General features: G+C 42.8%; 1 protein-coding gene across 3 annotated transcripts in view; it reads left to right on the top strand.

Moving 5' to 3' along the window:
• Window positions 1–19,047, top strand: part of LOC101171628 (serine/threonine-protein kinase D3) — a 47,275-nt gene extending 28,228 nt beyond the window's left edge. For all 3 annotated transcript variants that reach the window (XM_011492091.3, XM_011492092.3, XM_011492090.3), the window contains exons 6-19: window positions 5,250–5,439; window positions 5,547–5,624; window positions 6,802–6,979; window positions 8,094–8,217; window positions 8,636–8,713; window positions 9,724–10,000; window positions 14,223–14,275; window positions 14,372–14,444; window positions 14,529–14,635; window positions 14,717–14,878; window positions 15,797–15,895; window positions 15,976–16,243; window positions 16,682–16,767; window positions 18,300–19,047. In XM_011492091.3, the coding sequence (XP_011490393.1) occupies window positions 5,250–5,439; window positions 5,547–5,624; window positions 6,802–6,979; window positions 8,094–8,217; window positions 8,636–8,713; window positions 9,724–10,000; window positions 14,223–14,275; window positions 14,372–14,444; window positions 14,529–14,635; window positions 14,717–14,878; window positions 15,797–15,895; window positions 15,976–16,243; window positions 16,682–16,767; window positions 18,300–18,473 (1,947 nt within the window). In that variant the 3' untranslated portion in view covers window positions 18,474–19,047. The remainder of the gene's footprint in view (window positions 1–5,249; window positions 5,440–5,546; window positions 5,625–6,801; window positions 6,980–8,093; window positions 8,218–8,635; window positions 8,714–9,723; window positions 10,001–14,222; window positions 14,276–14,371; window positions 14,445–14,528; window positions 14,636–14,716; window positions 14,879–15,796; window positions 15,896–15,975; window positions 16,244–16,681; window positions 16,768–18,299) is intronic.
• Window positions 19,048–21,509: the final 2,462 nt, after the last annotated feature.

Genomic DNA, 21,509 nt, shown 5'->3' with positions numbered 1-21,509 from the left:
ACAGATTCGGCTCTCTCCAACAGGAGTCGGCTCTTTTCGTTTGCTATAAAGCATCAGCTCTTAAAGCCAGCTCCTTCACAAGCAAGACATCGCTACAGCACTCTGCCCTAGTATTCAAAGGGAGATAGAGAGTGAAAGATAGTTTGTGTGTGTATATATGTATGTAAATATATATATCTAGATATGTATATAGTATTTTTTTAAAGAAAAAAAGACACAGTTTCAGGGTTGAAGAGTACTTGTCAATTTGTTGGTTTGTTCTCCAACACAAACATTGAAGGAGAACAAAGCAGTTTACATTGTAAAATGTTGAGCTCAATCTCTGGCTGTGATTTTTTATTTTTTTATTGTATCTGAGAGATTTTATCTCCCTACATCGCCACTTCCTTAGGCTGTCTGGAAGCTGAACTCTCTCCCAGCCCTGCCCCCACTCCCCTCTTGTTGCCCCGTTGCCCTCCTGCTCTGCTGATCCCTGACATACACACGTCATCTACCTCATCAGCACCAACTGCACCTTCCACCAGTCCTCCAGTGCCGTAAAAAATTAAGTTAAACAAGGAACTAAACTACAGTCACTTTATTTTTTCTCTCATTTTTTACATTCATGTTATTTATTCTACTATTTATAGCCTATTTATAGTAGGGTTGGGCGATGTCCCTTAAATTGGCCATTGACGATGTTTGCTGTCAACCATCGGGATGGACGATGACATCATCGGGGGTATTTTTACATTTTTCGTTCTTATATAACTGCTATTCGTTTTTTTGCTTTTTTCATTTTATTTCCCAACTAATGACTCATCCGCGATGATCCAGTATAAACTGAGGGAAGTGACTCTAACAAAAAAAGTAACAAACAAAATAGAAAAGAAGTAGTCCGCTCCCGCACTTCACTAGTGAAGTGGACCGGCGGAGTGCGGACTTAAAGCTTTGTGTTTGAAGGGGGGGGGTGTTACATGAGCGGTATGTGTGTGAGATTTAAGACTGCGATCCGTCCCGCAGCTCTAGGGGTACATGCAACCGAACTCAGAACCGGGTCTAAAAGTGTGTGTCTGAGCACAGCTCGGATCGTCAGCACACACAGCGGTTTGAGCTTCAAAGCAGAAATGTCGCTCAGTCCTTAGAAAACATTCAAACAATCACGCGGATTTGTGTTTCCAGTCGTGTCCCGACTAATAAAGGCTAATGTTATTCACAGCAAGCAGCACCACCCAAAGCTAATGTTGTTAGCCCGTGTTAGCATACTGCTAATCCTGGCTTCGTTCAGAAAAAGCACTGACCACACGGATTAAAATTCAAATGATGAGCGAACAGGTGTTTCATAATAACCGTAACATTATTAAAAGCACGTTTAGAAGATCATCTCGTATTTTACCGAGCTGACATGTCAATATATATAGCCGCTCGGCGCTGTTTAACATTGTTTTGTATTGAATTGTTACATTCAATAAAGTTTGGAGAAAAAAAAAGCCGCTCGGCGGAGTTTATATCCTTCCGTTTTTCAAACCCTACTGCGCATGTGCGAATGATTTATTCCGACGGAAAGTGTGACCTTAGTGAACGGTTTTATATTTTGAAAACATTTTTCTGGGCCCATGTACACGGTTGGATTCTAATCCGACCATTGATCCCATCAAGATATTTTTCACATGTAACCGCGTCTTATGGTGTCGATGCGCAACGTGGCGGGGGCGTGGCATCACGATGGTGGTCTCTCCATCGGGATGTCAGTCACCCATCACGATGGACGATGATATCGTCCATCGGCACAACCCTAATTTATAGTTTGTTTATTGTTTCATTGTGCAATTTGAAGTTGTTTCCCCGTTTAAACTGAAGCTGAAGAGAAACGGAATTTCAATTCTATGCATGTGGAAACATTGTAGAGATTGACAATAAAGTTACTTTGACTTTGATTAGTGGATGAAGTTGTGTTAGGATAATGTTGTGGGTATTAATTGAATATTGTAAAGATCAGAACATTTCAAATTCTGAAGGGACTGACTGACTGTGTTTCAAAAACTGAATGTTTCTGAAACGGTTGTGAAGAACTGCAGCTGACTGTCACATGCTTGGTGCTGCTGCAGCACAGCAGCCTCTGCTCCACAGCCACACAGGCCCCTCATTGTTTTTCTGCACAGATAAGCTGCTTTCACGCCTCAGTCTCTGTCAGTTCTTTTATCAACCTAAACCAAAGCAGCAGGATTTATAGGAGCTTCAGTGTTCTGATCGAAACCCTTTTATTGTGCGTTCAAACTCAAAAATGAAAGGTTTCATGAACTTTGTGCTCCATGAATGAATCATGTCACATGTGTTTGTATCAGGAAACAGCTGCTGGTTCACTTTAGTTTTTTGGAGGTTAGGATTTTGTCCTGCAGGATGTTTCTGTGTACTTCTGTTAGTATTTTATTGCATTGCGGTGTAATTATTGTACGTTAAAACACATTTCAATTATCACTTAACCCTTGTGCTATCCTAGGCACTTTAACGTTGGGAGTGGGGTCATCTAGACCCACTAGACAGTGCTCTGAACCTTTTTTCTTCAATGATTTGTGATCTTCACTGGTGTCCATGGATTACATGAAATCTTTCCACCTTTATCCACCTTTGTCATGGTAGGGAGAACACGTCAATGCAAGGGGGGTCATCTAAGAAAGCACAAGGGTTAAGAAGGGATAACTCTATTTGATTATTAACAGTTCATTTTTTCACAACCAAACAAACAAATTATCTATGAAAGCTATGAAAAAGGATTCTGAATAAAGTTAAATGTAATGGAGAATCTGAAATGTTTGGCCCCAAGCTCCAGACATGGGAAGTCTGTTCCAATTGGTGGTTCAAAGATTTGAGTCATTTTTAGGGAGGGAGGGAGGAGCAGTTTATTTCAATTCAGTTTTATTTTTATAGCCCAATATTACAACACAGTTGTCTCAAAGTGCTTCACTAGGTGTAACATAAAAACTGGACATCTCTGCCCTTAGACCCTCCATCGCGGTCAGGAAAAACTCCTAAAAACTCAGATTCCAGAAAAACGAAGAAACCTCAGGGGTGTCCACATGAAGCAGGGTTCCTCCCCCAGGACGGACAGGCGGTGTACCAGAACTCATAGAGATAATTAATTTATGTGACTCTACAACTACATGTTTAAATAGTCCAGGAGATGAGCTTCATCCAGATGGAGTTGGGGATACAAGACGAGCTAGAGACGAGGGGAGTGGGAGAGGGGGACAATACATGAATTGCACTGCACCAAACAGAGACATGGAGGACTGAATGATAAATAAATGATCAAGATGAGAGTAGAAATAGATGAGAGTAGAGGACAGAACCCCAGTGCACCATACTTTCCCCAGCTTCAAACTTCTAGCAGCCTACTAATAATGTTATTATTGAAATTTAATTTAAACCTGTTAATAGTAAGTTGCATGCACTATGGCAGTGTTTTTCAACCCTGGTCCTCAAGGCACACTGTCCTGCATGTTTTCCATGTTGCCCTGTTTATTTGCACCTGACTCAGCTCATCATCAGGCTCTGCAGACGCCTGACAATGACAGTCATGAAAGGCAGGTGTGTTTGAGCAGGGTTGGATTGAAAAATGCAGGACATAGCGCCCAGAGGACAAGGGTTAGGAAACACTGCTCTAGGGCAACTATAGAGAATGGTAATAATAAAAACAATAATAGAAATTCTACATTTTTAGCATATCAATGGAGTTCATGATCCTGCAGGCAGGTCAACACCCACTTTTCTGTGGACATGGAAAGGTAGCCGGCTGCTGAAGAGTCAAAAGTCAAAGCAACAAGTTTGTTATCATTTTTGATGACGTGATTCTGGCTGTTAAACTGTAACTCTATAACATAAACAGCAGTGGCCCCCTAACACCATCTTCCTGATGAACTACATATAGCAGCGCCTGCACTTCCTGCTGTAAAGAGTCCCCCCACCCTCACTACCTGGGCCATTGGACTGCTCAATACCAAACCATAACACCCTGAAATGTTAACATGTTTGAAGTTGGGTGTAAATAACTACAGGTTACAATGCAGATCCATATTTATCAGGAAATGTGAGGTTTTAATAGATATTACATTTGCGCATTAACTTCAAAGACATTCCAACATTCATTGAGTCAAGCATGTTCCTGAAGCATTTGTCAACAAAATTAAGCTTAAGATTGCATTCATGAGTTGTTGTTTTTAAATTCGAATAGTTGTAAATGTTTTTAAAGTTTTGTTTAAGTAATTTTTTTGTTTTACTGTTAATTGTGGTGTTTTGAAAGGCGCTTTTAAATAAAATAAATAAGTGTTATTAAATCAGCAGCAGATGTAAAAATACAGTTTAAAGAGTCTACATCATGCAAAATCAACTTTTTAAGCCCTTGAGTGTTTTGTAATGATTATTCCTCACTATAAACAACCATAAAGTGGTATTTTGACCATTTATGCATTTCTGTTTTCCTTTAAAAACATGTTCTCTGAGAACCAGCCCCTCCCAATCCACGAAAACAAGTGGGTTCTCACATTGTGACATCACAAAGTGAGGAAGAGTCTGTGCTGCCAGCCCTGCCCCCAGGCTAAAACACACGCCCACTTTCCCCACAGAGCTAGTGGCGATCAGCTAAATGCTTTTCATTTCATTTTGGATGTTGTTTGTTTTCGTGGGAGAAACAAAGACATGCTGCTTAGGTCGGCTCTAGATTGACGTCATAAAATGGGCGGCACCCGCAAGGAGTGAAAGGCGGAGCCTCATAGATCATGTCGTCTTTCTTCCTGATTGGAAAATAACTAGTATTTAATAAAAATGTGTTCATTTGTGTGCCACAGGTGATAACTGGATTATCATACAATGATGGGGTTTACTATAAAAGGCTGAAGAATATCATGGTATATAGGCCCTTTAGAAAAGCATGTAGATGTGACGTAGAAGCTACTAGCAGGCCACACACCCTTGCTTTGATTGGTCTATATGTTAAACATTTCATGAACTACAAATGACAAAAATTCCACCTGAAATATTAAGTATGTTAAATTATGAGAAATAATAAGGCAGAAGAGGAAGGTTGACTCGTGAACACACTGAATTCAGGGATCTTTGATGTAGAGAAGTGACTGAAATGTAGTCTCAGTCATTGGTTTGTTTGTGTTTCTAAAAACAAAAAGAAATCTGTGTGCATCAATAATGCTCATTTGACCTCTAGCCATTCTAACAAATATTTGCTTGAAACTAACTTGGTTTTTCTTCTCCAACAGCGCCCCCTCATGGGTGCAGGGAAGCGTAACTCACTGATGAGTGGGCGTCCAATCTGGATGGAGAAGATGGTCCTCGGTCGAGTTAAAGTTCCTCACACCTTTTCCGTTCACACCTACACCCGTCCCACCATCTGCCAGTACTGCAAACGGCTGCTGAAAGGCCTCTTCAGGCAGGGGCTGCAGTGCAAAGGTGCAAGCTTCGCTCTGGTTGCTAAATGAGCAGCCCCAGTGTCACGTCATGGCAGATATTTTCTACTTCTAGGTAGAATTTGAAAACCTCTTTTTGATTTTCTGCAGATTGTAAGTTTAACTGCCATAAGAGATGTGCCAGCAAAGTGCCCCGAGATTGTCTGGGAGAGGTGGACTTTAATGGAGGTGAGTCTATTCACTTCAGCTGGACTCTATTTCAAACGCAAGAGTTAAAAAAAAAAAAAGGAAACCACATTTGTGCTGAACTGGAACCAACACAAAGAAGCAAACACAGACATCATAGAGGTTTTACCGTTTGTCTCGGTTCCAAAAGCCCCATGTGTGGCAGGATTTCTACTGGAAAACTGCATCTCCTGTAAAATGCATGTGTGAATGCTGAAGCTGATGATATGATAAAGAATTTAGACTCCAAGTCACTTATTTAATGCAGACTTGGCTAAAAAGGTTGAACCCAGCCAAACTGCAAACACTGTTTGAAGGAAAAGCCTTTAGTTCATTTCTGTTATAAACATTCATTCAGTTAATGGTGATTTAAAGTTAGGAGATGGTTGGTCATTTATGCTATACTGCTTTGAAGGCAGAAATCAACTTTTTTAGGAACAAGCAAAAGCAATGTCAAAAGCATAACGAGGGAATGTCAGAATGTCATTCTTCATTAAGTGTTATAGACCTCCATTTCTTTTCTTAGTCTTCTTGGTGTTTGCATGGTCCCCTTGTGAGCAAAAAAGGCTTCAGGAGCAGACCTGGACCACCAAAACCATGGTTCAAGAGACTGTTTATGCTAATGAGTGGGTTTTGGTTAGCATTTCAACAAAGCCCACTGAGTCCATTAAGACTTAAAAGTAAAATTATCCTGTCAATTTAAACATCATTATTAAGACAAAAATCACAAAGTATAATTTAAGATAAAGAGGACCAAGTGGTGGAAGTTTAAAAATGGTTTTGAGAGAGGAGGTGAAACAGACTTTAGGAGATCAGGAGGTTCTTCCAGATGACTGGAGAACTACAGCTAAAGTGATCAGAGAGACTGGGAGGAAGGTTCTTGGTGTTTCCTCTGGAATCAAGAAAGAAAATTAGGGAACTTGATGGTGGAATGAAGAAGTTCAGGAGTTTGGTAAGGAGAAAACGTTTGCTAAGAAGAAGTGGAACTCTGAAAGAAGGCAGGAGTACAGGGAGATGGTAAAGGTTAAATAAAGGTCAAATGAGGACTTGAAAAACTGATAGAGAAAATATTAAGGACAATTAGAGACGGAGAAAATTTGTGGTTTAGTCAGCAAAACTTTTATTTTTTATTCTTTAGTTTCTTTATTTGAAACCTTTTATGTCCAATTCTTTTTCTCAGAGCCGCTGAGTCCCAGTCTGGACTCCGAAGTGACAATGGAGGTGGACAATGACATCAACAGTGATGGTCAGAGCATGGACGAACAGGATGAGCTCTCCACCTCAGAAGACAAACTCTTCTTCATGGAGGGTCCCTGCACTGATACCGAGAAAGATGATGAAACCATCAGAGCAATCAGGTAAAAACAAAACAAAACATTACTTTATTTCTCTTTTTTACTACTTTATTATTCTAATGAGGTATGATGTAGTGATCATACTTTAGGAAAACTATCCATCCATCCATCATTCTATGTTCGTCACCTAATCTGGAAACAAGTTGTAGGGGCAACAGTCTAAGAAAAAATGCCCAGACTTTCCTCTCCCTGGCCACTTCCTTCAGCTCCTCTGGGAGCATTCCAAGGCGAGCTGAGAGACGTAGTCTCCCCAACCTTTCCTTGGTCCTCCCCATGGTCCCCCGCCCAGTTGGACATGCCTGGAACACTTCCCCAGGGAGGAGTCCAGAAAGCTTGAATCCCAAGTATTCAAGACACATGGTTGAAGGTCGCCTGAAACGACTACAGTGTTGATCATTGACCTAATGCCTACGGCGTCCTGGTTCCCTCACACACTGATTAACCCTCCTGTGTTTGAATATGGTGTCACATTTCATGACGGACACAGAAGTCCAACAACAGAACACCACTCAGATTCAGACCAGAGAGACATTCCTTTCAATCACATTCTTCTCATGCCCATGTGGGCAATGACAAGGACGCCGATTGAGTCTCCCGTTGGGGTGAGACACAGAAGGGTCACGGACTCTGAACAACTGTTTGATCCGTTGACAGAACCTGATGTGGTGGGGGTCTCTGCTATTCAATAGGGGAAGATAATCCAAGATAATAGTCAGGCTGGAAGATAAAGACAACAACTGGAATCAGAAAACAAGAAAGGCCAAAGTGAGTCTTTAACGGATGTGGACTCATTCAGCATCACTAAACACTAGCTAATGGACTGGCGAGTTAGGTCAGATAATGGGGATGATGCGGGGGTTATCGCTGAGCCACTCTTTGTTTGGCTCATCACCTGGGACCTGTCTGCAAGGGGAGAAGTAAAAACCTTTGGTATTATGAGAGCTCTGGACGCATATAACAGAAAGATAATGCTATTCCCCTCTTCAAATGACCCTGTATTCATAAACATTGTAAAAATGCATTTTATTTACTCCAAAATGTTTTGTCAGGAAGCCCATTTTTTCTCCTAAAATCATATTTGTAGGAGCGACTTTGAGTGTGATGTGCTTTTGTGCAGCCCGTCCACCAGCAGCAACATCCCCCTGATGCGGGTGGTTCAGTCCATCAAACACACCAAGAGGAAGAGCTCCACAGTGGTGAAAGAGGGCTGGATGGTGCATTATACCAGCAGGGACAACCTGGTTAGAACACACAGAAAACACATGTAGACACACACCTTTTCCTTTGCTTTACCAAGCTTTTTCTAAAAAATCGTTTTATAAAAGACTTTCTTTGCATAAAACCGAGACATTATTTCCAATCATGAGTACAGGTAAGGCTAGTAAGAGGTATGGTGTTCATCCTTATCCACATGTATTATCTTTCCTTTGTTTGGGTTCCAGTAGCTTAAAAGAAACCAGATAAAAGTTAGTCTGTTCAGCTGTATTTTTATGGTTGTTAATAAACTCAGGGGTCTTTTATTAGTCCTGTTCTGTCTGTCCTTAGACAACTTGGCCTGGTCCAGGTTTGGTCCTGTCAGATCCAGATGGTTTCCTCTGATGGGTCATAAACTCTCATGCTCCTAACAGTGACACTGTTGAGTTTGGTTGTCTTTTTCAGAGAAAAAGACATTACTGGAGGCTGGACAGCAAAACTCTGACTCTGTTCCAGAATGAAAGTGGAGCCAAGTTTTACAGGGTAAGAGTTCTCCTTAGATTGGATCAAGTTTCCTCCATCTGTGTATGTGTGGGGGGGTTGCACATGTTGCAGCTCAAATTGACTGACTGTGTAGACCTACATGTATCTTTGCTGTGCTACGCTTCCACGCCAACCCCAGGTGATACCGGTGGAACATTTCCAGCAGACGCTCTCAGGGCGTGCTTTAGGCTAACTGGACAAACCTTTTCTTTCCCCCTGCTTTTTCAATCACAGACAAACGTGTTAGTTGGTCCAAAAGAAAAAAACGTATATGATTCTAGTAGAAACAAAGCTTTTTCTTTAATCATTTATACTTCTGTAGATTTTGTTTGGTTGTCATCCCACGAGAAAATAAAGCGGCCAGTTGTAAAGCAGCTTTTCTATCAAACATTACAGGCAGGATGGGGAGGGGCCTGTGCCTCTATTGTTTTTTAACATCTGCAGCAAAAATGCGGGAGCATAAAACAGGCTTTAGCGTGTCTACTTGCTTTAATTTTGTTTTGATTTGTGTAAGATTTGTGTATGTAGAAGTAATAAATCTGTTGTCTCCAAATATCAGCCACAATGAGAGGGCTTCCTCCACATTTGTGACCTCAGGTCCGTTCAGCTGTTTCTCTTCTATTCACTCTTTCAACTCTGCTCCAGCTTTCATCTTGTTACTGTTGACCTTCATCTCAAAGCAAAGCTTTGAAGATGAGCGAGGCAAGTTACCGCAGACTTCCCTGCCTTCGCTTTGCTCCTTCCGAGCTGTCAAATGCCAGCGTTTTGGAGCACATCCTGTCTTTAATCAGAGGGGGACAGTGTGGCTGAAGTGGCTGGTGTCTGGGAACTTGGCAGAACACAAAATGCTTAGATGACTCCAAAGACACAACTCTTGCCTCAGCCAGATTGAGAGGCTTTGTTTGTAAGAAGGACGGTTTCTTTCATCTGCAGAAATCAGGCTTTGGAAGGACAAAGTCCTTCAGCATCAAGCACATAACCAGCTTTGCCTTCTTCACTCTCCTTCGCAGGAGATCCCTCTGTCGGAGATCCTACGGGTGAAGCCGGCGCAGGATCTAAGCAGTCTGCCCCCAGGCAGCAACCCCCACTGCTTCGAGCTCATTACTGCCAACATGGTGTACTTTGTCGGCGAAGATAATGGCTCCCCGCACCACTGCCCTGTGCTTGTTTCATCCGGGGTGGGGCTCAGTGTGGGCCAGAGCTGGGAGAAAGCCATCAGCCAGGCAATGATGCCAGTCACGCCCAAGGCCAGCGTTGGCGCCGGGCGGGGCCAGAGGAATGACCACAGTAAGTACCAACAAAAGTACACTCTAGTTTGACCAGGATCAGGTTTATGTGGATCATGTCTGAACTGGAGTCCATTTAAACTTTAAAACAAGGTGTAGAAACTGGATTATGTAAAGTAGATCACATTAAATCATTATGTTTGAACTGGATGAAGGACAATCTGGATTGTAACTAAACTGGATCCTGTTTGATCCAGTTTAATTAGATTTAAAGTGGATCAGATTTGATCTTTTTTATTTTATTTACTGAAACATGTTTGGATCTTGTCTCTCATAGGTGGACAAACACAGTATGAGCTCTTCATGTGTTCTGCATTGTGGTGTACTGCTCATATCTACATAACCAAATGTTATCCAATATTCAGATTGCATCAGTTTACTAACTGGACGGTAAAAACATCTATCCTAATGTCTTCATCACGGTTGGATTGGTGTTTCCATTGAAACTTCTGTGTGCATCTCTACCTACATCACTTCAGAGTTTTTGATTGGCGTTCACTAAAAGGCTGATGTTCTTTGCTCTTTGTTAAAGTCGTACAGAATTGAACCAACAGCTGCAGCTGTCTGCCCTCTGGCTCAATAATCATATAGATTAGACATGTCTTCATGTTGCACTAATGCAAAACACATAGCTACACATAGATACACACAAACTGATCATATAATTGCTGGGATTTTCAGTTTTTTTTCTGCTGAGTTTCTTTCTGATTTATCTCCACTCAAAGTGGGTTTTATCTGAAAGTTTTCCTCTAGAAATGGTTTTCATCAGAGCTGGAGCTCATTAGACTTATGACCTCTGACCCTGCCTAAATACTTTCAAGTATAAACTCAAACTGCTGCATTTGGGTGTTTAATTGTGTGGCAGCCCAACATGTGACTGTAACAGCAGTTCTGCTTCAGCAGGTGTATGGCTGTGCTTTGGGAGATTTTCAATAGTGTAACTGTGCCTATGGCTAGTATTTTACCAAGGTATTTGCTCCCCTATCCCAATGATCAGAATCAGGTGTCCTTATCACGTGATCTGGCCACAGGTGTATCAAATCATCACTCAGTCATCCAGACTGTTTTCACAAACATTTGTAAAAGAATGTTCCGCTCTCAGGAGTTCAGTGAATTCCAGCGTGGAACTGTCATAGGACGCCACCTGTACCACAGATCCAGTGGTGAAATGTCCTCTCTCCTAAATCTTCCACAGTCAACTGTCAGTTCTATCAGAACAAAATGGAAGAGTTTGGGAACAACAGCAACTCAGCCACCAAGTGGTAGACCACATAAACTGATGGAAAGGAGTCAGGATGCTGAAGCATAAAGAGGTCGAGGACTTTCTGCAGTCAATTGCTACAGAACTCCAAACAGACCTTCAGATTAGTCCAAGTCCAGCATGCAGAGAGCTTCATGGAACGGTTTCTATGGCCGAGCAGCTGAATCCAAACACACATCACCAAGTGCAATGCAAAGCGTTGATGCAGTGGTGGAAAGCACACCGCCACTGGACTCTAGAGCAGTGGAGACGCCTTCTGTGGAGTGACGAATCACGCTTTTCCATCTGTTAATCTGATTGAGGAGTCTGGGTTTGGAGGTTGCCAGGACAACGGTCCATTTTGGACTGCACTGTGCCGAGTGAGAAATTTGGTGGAGGAGGAATTATGGTGTGGGCTTGTTTTCTGGACTTGGCCCCTTAGTTCCAGTGAAAGGAACTCTGAATGCTTCAGGATAACAAAACATTTTGGACAATTCCATACTCCCAACCTTGAGGGAACAGTTTGGAGCAGCTCCTTCCTTCCTCGTCCAACATGACTGTGCACCAATGACCAAAGCAAGGTCCATGAAGACATGGAGGACAGAGTCTGGGGTGGATGAACTGGACTGGCCTCCACAGAGTCCTGACCTGAACCCCAGAGAAAACCTTTGGGATGAATTAGAGCGGAGACTGAGAGCCAGGCCTTCATCAGTGTGTGACCTCACCAATGACCTTTTGGTCCAAAATTCCTAGAAACATTCCCCAACCTTGTGGACAGCCTTCCCAGAAGAGTTGAAGCTGTAATAGCTGCAAAAGGTGGAGCCACATCATACTGAACTCTATGGGTTAGGGATGGAACTTCAGTTCAAATGTGAGTCAAGGCAGTTGAGTCGATACATTTGGTAATATAGTGTAGCTTCTGCAGAGCAGCAGTAGTTCAATAAAAATTTGCCTCTGAGTTGTGGGCGGGACTATTGGCGTGATCTAAGCCTGCCCTCATTGCCCATCATATCTTTGTTTACATTCTCTCCCCTTGCTTACAGCCCCTCACAACCCCAAGGTAATATTAGGGGTGCAATAAAAATGGGGAGCAGAACCAGCTCAGACAAGGAAAACAAAGATGTACCGGTACATGGATCTGTTTGTCTGCAGGTGGGTGGATCGTAATGGAGCAGAGCAGGTAGCTGGTATTAGAGGAGAGGATGCAGAAGACAGGGTTAGATGGAGGAAGATGATTCTCTTTGACGACCCCTGAAAAGACCAAAGGAAAAGAAGAAGAAGAAAATGGCCAGATTAGGCTCATGTGTCAAATTTTCCAGTGGAGCTTCTGTTTCGAAGCATCGTTCTGACCTCTGATCAAACCAGGGAGGTCATTTAGCAGTCCATTAAGTCACCAGCTCTCCTGAGTTGTGTCAAATGTTGTCATACTCTGCAGAAATATAATTCCATGAAAGGCAACAGTGTGGCAATCATGTTGATTTGAAAATATCGTCCAAAATTTGACAAAAACAAAATTATTTCCAGCAGGGCTGTTCTTTTCTTTGTTTTTTTGTTTTTTCAAGGGCAATAATCTTTTGTGTCTTTTTCTGAATGGTGGCATTGGAGCAATTTCAAATCTTCTCCAAACATCCTTTACATTGGTCCCTCGCTATAATGTAGTTCTATGTCACTGATTTTTTTTGTGCAATTTTGCATGCTTTTTTCTTTGATTCTTTCTTTCTGTTACAGCACATTGTGTTCTGCGTCTTGATTATTAGGCCATTTCCATCAATCTCATCTGTGCCGTGTCACATGGAACTACAGTACAGAATGCAATCAGCCTGCAAAGATGATCTTTTTCATTCAATGTTGACATGAATGTGGAGACACCTTACAACAAAATGTCCTGATGTTTCATTCAGTCTGAGCTCAACTCAGTTCAGTGCTGAATTAGTTTGGTTTAGCAATAAGCTCAGTTTTATGTTTGTCCTTTTATTAAAAACCATTTTCATAATTAGCACAGTGGTTAGCGCTCTTGCCTCACAGCAAGAAGGCTCCAGTTCAACAATCACCAATGGGGGGCCTTTCTGTGTGGAGTTTGCATGTTCTCCCCGTGCATGCGTGGGTTTTCTCCGGCTTCCTCCCACCGTCCAAAAACATGCTTCATAGGTTGATTGGTTGATCTAAACTGTCCCTAGGTGTGAATGTAAGTGTGTATGGGTGTGTGATTGTTGCCCTGAGACAGACTGGTCTCCCCTGCCTTCACCCCACGAGTGGCCGAGATAGGCTCCAGCAGCCCTGTGACCCCGAAAGGGACAAAAAGGAGTTCATAAGATGAATCATTTTAGGATGTGCTTATTGTCATTCCATCACAGTTATCTCTAATACTAACAATACTACGTTTAAAAAGCAGGTCAGTAACTTATCATTCCCACATGAATGTAGTTGGATTAGAATAAAAAATATTCATATATCTACACCAATCTATGAAGTATAAAAAGAGAGTAAAAACACATGAAACATTGCATTTTATTAAGTTCAGTTTATTAGTTCAGAATTTTGAGAGTAGCTTTTAGCCACTGGGAACGTTCTCAAATAAGACCAAATGAACTGATGAGATATTCAACCTACAGCACATAGGGCTGGCCTTCACAGCTTTAAAACCCCAAACAATGACATAACTGATGACCTGAACACCATTAGAACTGCAGCATTGATCGCGGGGGGGGGTGACCCAGTCAAACGAGCCCACATGTGTACTCGATGTTCGCACATCAGTTGTCCCTTTGCAGAGCTGCCCTTGGCTTCTCGCTGTCAGGTCAAATTAAAGCCATCTGTGCTCAGTCTGTAGCTCTAAACAAGGTGGTGGTGGTGGGGGGGGGGGGTCTTTCATTGTTGTGAACCTTCCTCCTCAAACTTCTTCCCTTTATGCTGTCAAGAACTTCAGTCAAGCAATGAGAGCTAACACCACATCCATATGCCTATCTTTGTTGTGTCTCCTCAGAGGAACTCTCAGTCAGCATATCTGTGTCAAACTCTCAGATTCAGGAAAATGTTGTAAGTCTTTCCAGTATTTTATTTCAAGAATGATTTGTAAATATTCACAAGAGTGATGGATCTCTGAAAAACATTTTTGGTCTTTCTCCTGTTTAGGACATAAGTTCAGTGTACCAGATCTTCGCGGATGACGTCCTCGGCTCAGGGCAGTTTGGAATCGTCTATGGAGGTGAGATGTCAGAAAGTCCAGTCTCAATCCAAAATAATACAGACTCAGAAATGCTCAGATCCTTAAACAAACATCTTTGTGCAGGTAAACACAGAAAGAGTGGCAGAGATGTGGCAATCAAAATCATTGATAAGATGAGATTTCCAACCAAGCAGGAGAGTCAGCTGAGGAACGAGGTGGCAATTCTCCAGGTAGAACACATCCGACCTTCTCCAGCTGTGACCAGTGGAAAGAGCTCTAATAAAGAGCGGACATGTTCTTCTGCCTGACAGAAACTCCACCACCCCGGCATCGTTAATCTGGAATGTATGTTTGAGACTCCAGAGCAGGTCTTCGTTGTCATGGAAAAACTTCATGGTGACATGTTGGAGATGATTTTATCCAGTGAGAAGAGCCGACTACCCGAGCGCCTCACCAAGTTTCTGGTCATGCAGGTCAGCAAGTTCATGTTTTTTACTCTTGAGATTTCTCCCAGTAGGACTGGATACAAATGAATCTCATCCAGTGTGATTCTGCTGTTACCCAGTAACATCCTGAAGCACTCAGGTCCAACTCAACAAACTGTTTAACTGAGTTCAAGAAGAAGAATAAAAGAATCTGGAAGACATGCTTCAAGCCTTGGACAGCTTCAGGATATCTCCTTGGTCTATACATCAGTATCATCAGCATAGAAATAGTATGCCACACCATACCATTTACACCCCCAGGACGATTTGGGGATTTAACCCCCCCAATACAACCCCTTAATGCTGTGTGTCAAGCAGGGAGGCTTTGGGCCCCATTGTCAGTCTTTGGTATGACTCCAACGTGGTTTTGAACTCACAACCTTCCAGTCTCCGAGCGAACACTCAACACAAGGCCGTTGAGTTGGCTGAAGCCTCTTTGGACCAAGCACAGAACTCTGTGGTACACCATGACTGCCTCTTCTGTGTGTGGAAGGATCATCGTACATGAACCAACTGGATCCTATCAAACAAGATGGTTAAAGCAGCTCCGGAAACGATTTGTAATTCTTTTGGCCATTGACTACTCAGATCTGTAATTAGATATCTTAGATGAAGGATGAGAATGTTGTCTACATCCATCATTATTTTTGCCTGTTCTGGTCAGAAAAGATGCAGTTTGTGTCCCCACCTGAAAGCAGTTTTAAAACTCATCTGTTTGCACCAAGAACACAAGGGGAGAATGTCAAATGGGGGGGTTTCTTGATGGCTAGAAGCAGAGGTCTGCTGGCTGCACTGTAATGGATCTGCACCTCCCCACAGCTCCAGGTCTTCAGTGTGTATGATTTGCTTTGGGATCTTTAGTGTGGATCTGGAACTGAGTTAGGATTTTGTGAACCGTGTCTGCAGATCCTGGTGGCCCTCAGACATCTTCACTTCAAGAACATCGTCCACTGCGACCTGAAGCCTGAGAATGTGCTGCTGGCCTCAGCAGAGCCGTTTCCACGGGTAAATATGTCGAGGAACACCTGAAGGGTTTCTACCTTTACAGTGCAGAAGCTCAAACTGCAGCTCTTCCTCACATCCAGGTGAAGCTCTGTGACTTTGGCTTTGCCCGCATCATCGGGGAGAAGTCCTTCCGCCGCTCAGTGGTCGGGACACCAGCATACTTGGCACCAGAGGTGCTGCGCAGCAAAGGCTACAACCGCTCTCTGGACATGTGGTCTGTTGGCGTCATTGTTTATGTGAGTTTGAGCGGAACCTTTCCTTTCAACGAGGACGAGGACATCAATGACCAGATCCAGAATGCAGCCTTCATGTACCCACCAAACCCCTGGAAGGATATCTCTGAGGAGGGTGAGACGTGCTGCCGTCTAAAAATGATTTTATAAAAACAACCTGTTTACAAAACACATAAAAAATGTCATCATCTCCAGTAAAGAAGCCGTCTTTGGTGGAAGGAACTGTTGATTGCAATGCTAAAAAAAGCTGAACTGCTGATTATGTTGATTAAATCTGAAAGATTAGAGAGGAACATTTCAGCCACAGATTATGCAATACCCTTCATTATGCTGTTTTTAAACATGGATGAAGGCAGGATGTTTGTGGCTGATATTAAATTAAAAAAAGAAAAATATCTTGCAACCTGAAGGTTTACAATTTTGTTTGAACAATTTTAAATTTGCTTTTTATTTGATAAACAAAAACGATTCCTAGAAGATTGCTGATAACTCACAAGGATCCACAGGTGAGCATGTGAGACTCACAGCAGATGTTTTGATGTTTCGCCAACAGCCAAAGACCTGATCAATAACCTGCTGCAGGTAAAAATGAGGAAACGCTTCAGCGTGGACAAATCCCTGAGCCACCCCTGGCTGCAGGTAATGGAATGAATGTGGGTGGCATTAAGAGACAGACAGACAATGAGTGTTGTGAAGCTGAACATGTTCAGATCATGTTTATTTCCATCAAACATGATCTGAAGATGGAGGGCTGGGTGTTTTTCAGGGCCGCTCGGTCGCGTGTCTTTGAATTTACTGTGTTAACTCAAGCTGCTGTGCTGCTAAGAAGAACAGACGCCACAACTTCTGCCATTGATTAGTGTTGTCTTTCTGACTGATGGTAGAGTCATATCTCATAGGCCAAAGGACACTGCTGTCAGACAGCTGTGGATGTAGTTTATTTTCACAGACAGATGTTTGTTTGTGATGCTTGATGGAGAAAAGCTTCATAAAAAACCTCAGTATAAAGCTGGATTGTTATAACGTTGCTTGTTAAATTAGGGAGAGTTTTAACTGGACAGGAGTCTGCTGAAAAAATGAGTGAGACGCACACATGTGACCCGAGGATGAAGGCCACGCCTCTAAATATCAAGCCAAGATGATGAGAGGAGAAGGGAAGATCGGTTACCAGAAACGTATACCATGGTCCGGGTGAATACTCGATTCTGATTGGCTGCTGGGTGTGCACTAAAAAGTGATAACACACACCTAAAAAAGAAGTTCCGGTCACATAGCTATAAATGTTCTGTATCACTGCATTGCCTTATCTAAAAAAACCATAGCTTCATCATTCTGGACAAAAACAAGCAGTAAGAGGAGAAGTTTCTCTCTGAACTGATGCTTTATCAGTGTAGGTATCGCTTTCCTTTGCCGCTGCAGCCGAGGTCTGCTCAGCGTGGTCATGTTACCGTGAAAACACGTCGCATCACACAACAAATAGTTCGCTTTTTGTGAAAAATGCGATCTAAACTGAAAAAATAACAAGAAAAAGCGCTAAAATCTGAATGAATATTTATTTCTTTTGTAAGTGACCATGATATGGGCGGGATAACAGCCTTTGAAGTGTGCATTATCACACAAAAATCAATACCATCAAAACTGCAATTTAATTAAAGGTGTTCTTCAATGTTTATGTTTAATGGATGCCATCAACGGGCTGTGGTGCAGTGTAAACTGCTCTTGACTGCAAGACACAGGTTTGAACCACATTCAGGTGCAGTGGGAATTTTACAGTTCCTCACAGGGATCACTTTGCTGTAGTGTCCCTGTGTTTTCTGCAGTAAATCAAAGTCCTTTTTGCCTGATAAAAGGTGATTGGGGGGGGGGGGGTCCCCCCACCAGCATTTGAAGTCTTGGCTTCACTGTGTGTGGGTGTGAATGGCTGGATGCCCCTAACGCTGTTCAGATGATTCTGCCTCAGTCACATCTCCTGCCCTCAAAGCCACAGTTCAGAGATGTGCTGGCGATCTTCAGACAGCATCTCCATGGAAACAGCAGAGTCAGGGGCTTTGTTCATGTCCCAGCATGCCCCAGGACTTTCATGTGACTCTGAGTGATCAAAGAGTAAAACCTACACCAGCAAAGATGAGACACCACTGACACTGACCTCTGTCTCTGTACCATCACTGCAGGACTACCAAACCTGGCTGGACCTCAGGGAGTTTGAGACACGGCGAGGCGAGCGCTACATCACCCATGAGAGCGATGACGCCCGCTGGGAGGAATACGCTGATGAACGAGGCCTGCATTACCCCAAACACTTTATCATGTCCCCCAACCTGGACGACATGGATGAGGATCCCTAAAAGCCCCTGAGGGTCCACGAAACCGTTTCCCATCAGCTTCCAGGATGGTGTGAGCAGCAGGATGACCCATGTCCAGATTCTTTTCAAGCATCCACTTTTAAATGCAGTTAGGCTCCACAGATTTTCTGTGTAAAAGAAGTGTCTTTACTGCTAGCTAAGCTGTGGTGGAGCGGCCCATAAAGAATCTGAACACTTCAGATCCTTGGTTTGAGGTCAGTCTGTATAGCTGACTGAATTATCCTTGCACTTTGAGTGACCTCTGTCAGGAGCAAACGTCTGTCTTGTCGTCTGCTAAGCTGTTGCATCCTTTTTTTTTAATGACAGACCGCATCCACCTCAGGCCCTGAGCCCCACCAAAAGGTTTCTGCAGGAATAATAAGTTCAGACATCAACAAAAAGCATCTGGAATGTTTGAGGTGAAAGATGATGGCTCATTTTGAAACTGACGTCAGCCGCAGCAACAGAAATGATGAGAAGGAAAACATACCTGCAGCTGTGAGAAATGTAGAGGAACCAAAAGTGAGCTGCAAACACTGAACCAATCGATCCAATGAAACTCTTCCGGCCGTAGACATGAAGGAAACTGCTTCTACCCAGCTGCTCTTTATGCTTCAGCCATCAGATTTCAAAATGATGCTCATCCTATGTAGAGAGACTCGCTCTCAGCACATGTACACGTTCAGACAGGAGTCATGGACTCATGAAACTTCATTCAGCAACATCTACCTGGATTTAATTTTCAGGTATTTTTTATCTGATCCAACTGGAAGATTCCTTCTTTTCTGACTGAACTGGTTTATTCTGCTGAATGCTGGTTTCAGGATCATGTTCTGTCATAAGAGTGCAGTCACACACACTGAGTTTCAAACTAGACTCCATGCAAGCTGTGAAAGAGCAGAACTGAGTGAATTAGTTAAACACAATTTCAACCAAAAAAGTACTGAAAGGATTTGCAGAAATCCTATTTAAAGTCCCCACTCTGACCCTCTTGATCTGTTTTCAGCGTCTTCCCAGTGGTCTTTTAATGATGATTATACCATGGTCTGGGGAATACTTGATTCTGATTGGCTGCTGGCTGTGCATTAAAAAGTGATATACCACATGATAACCGCACGGTGAAAAAAGAAGTTCCGCTCACCTAGCTTAAATGTTTTGTATCACTGCGCCGGCTTCTTTAAAACAACCTTTAGCTTCATCATCTGGACAAAAACAAGCGGTAAGAGGTGAACTTTCTCTCTGAACTGATGCTTTATTCAACCCATCGGGAAGATCAGCATATATATATATATATGAATCTGCAGCGGTGGTGCTTCGCGACGCAGACTATTTGTTATGTAGTGCAAATAGTCTGCTTTTTGTGAGAAAGGCGATCTAAATTGGAAAAAAACATAAATTAAGGAGTAAAAACTGGTTAATATTTCTTTCTTTTGTAAGTGATCATGGTATAAGCGGGTTAAAGGCCTTATAAGTATGCATTATCACTTTTTAACGCACTTCGCGGAAGCAACCGTCCTCCAGTTCAGGCTTCCACGCCATGCGTTAAAAAGTGATAATGCATACTTCGTCAGCCATCAACCCTTGCTCATGCCGTTTTAGCCAAATTTAAAACAGTCGTTTTCTAGGACGTAGTTTCTACTGAGCGCAGGAGTTTATTAGAAATTTGAGTTGTGGGCTGCACGGTGGTGCAGTGGTAAGCGCTCGTGCCTCACAGCAAGAAGGCCCCTGGTTCAAGTCCCTGGTCCCTGGGGACCTGAACCGGGGAATGAACCAGAACCCCAATGGGGACCTTTCTGTGTGGAGTTTGCATGTTCTCCCCGTGCGTGGGTTCTCTCCGGGGACTCCGGCTTCCTCCCATCATCCAAAAACATGCTTCATAGGTTAATTGGTCCCTCTATAATTGTCCCTAGGTGTGAATGGGAATGTATGTGTGTTTGATAGACTAGACTCACCCTGCAACAGACTGGCGACCTGTCCAGGGTGCCCTGCCTTCGCCCGCAAGTGGCCGGGATAGGCTCCAGCAGCCCGAAAGGAATAAAACAGATTAGAAAATGAATGAGTTGTATGTGTGGGGGGAGCAACCCCACCCCCCCTTTTGCTTCCTTGTTGCAGAGCAGGGAACTTGTGGCCCGCCCAGCATCACGATTCACATCGATGTGGATAAAGAAATACTCCGAAATGGAATTTTAATCTTAAAAGTCTTTATGCATGTCCTCTATCGTGAGAAAATACCACAAGGACATGTTAAAAACACCATCATAGTGGGTTTTTTAAGGAAAAAGTGGATTATTTCTGACTCCTGTGTTTGAGCTCCTCACCTCCCAGGGAGACTGAAGACAGTCATGAGTTTTATTTTAGGTTAATTTTTTAGTAAGTCCATCAGAATGATGAGATGAACATGTTATGTTGAATGTGTCAGTTTCTCTGTCATGTCAGAATTTCAGATTTTCTGAGAAAGATTTCTTATTAAGATATTTATCTAAAACACTGCAGGCTCTTTCCTAAAGGAGACCAAGACAGACAGAAGTCCAGCTCCAGGAAGGGTCATTCTTACTTTCAAAGGGCAGAAATCAGGCTCTCTGCTTCTGTAAGAAACCCTCTTTAAAGAGAGCGTACAGTAAAAAAAGTCAGATATGTTCTAGTTGTCAGTATTTCCTCTGAGCTGAGAAACAGGCTGCCATTGTCAGTCCCTATGAACTCTAACAGGGTTTTAGACTTAAGCCTGAGAATTTATTCTACAACTTTTATATTTTTACAAAGTGTTTTATGAGCTGAAAAATTAAAAACAATCTGTTACATCTGCTCTGTGTCTTGTGTCTCATCATCATGTAGTCTGTAGATCTTCTAGCAATCACCTGAATGTGTCAGTCACAGGAATCATTTGGTGGTCTGACCCCCCCAATCCAAACCTCAATGTTGGATGTGAAGCAGGGAGGCTTTAGGTCTTATTTTGTGGTTCATGGGTTTGACCCAATCATGGATTTGAACCCACAACCCTCCAGTTTCTGGGCAGACACTTTCCCAGCAGATGTAGGAGTG

The sequence above is a fragment of the Oryzias latipes genome, chromosome 24, assembly GCF_002234675.1.
Source record: "Oryzias latipes chromosome 24, ASM223467v1".
NCBI lineage: Eukaryota > Metazoa > Chordata > Actinopteri > Beloniformes > Adrianichthyidae > Oryzias > Oryzias latipes.
Note: the sequence above shows the minus strand (reverse complement) of the source record. Positions and strands in the feature narration are given on the sequence as shown.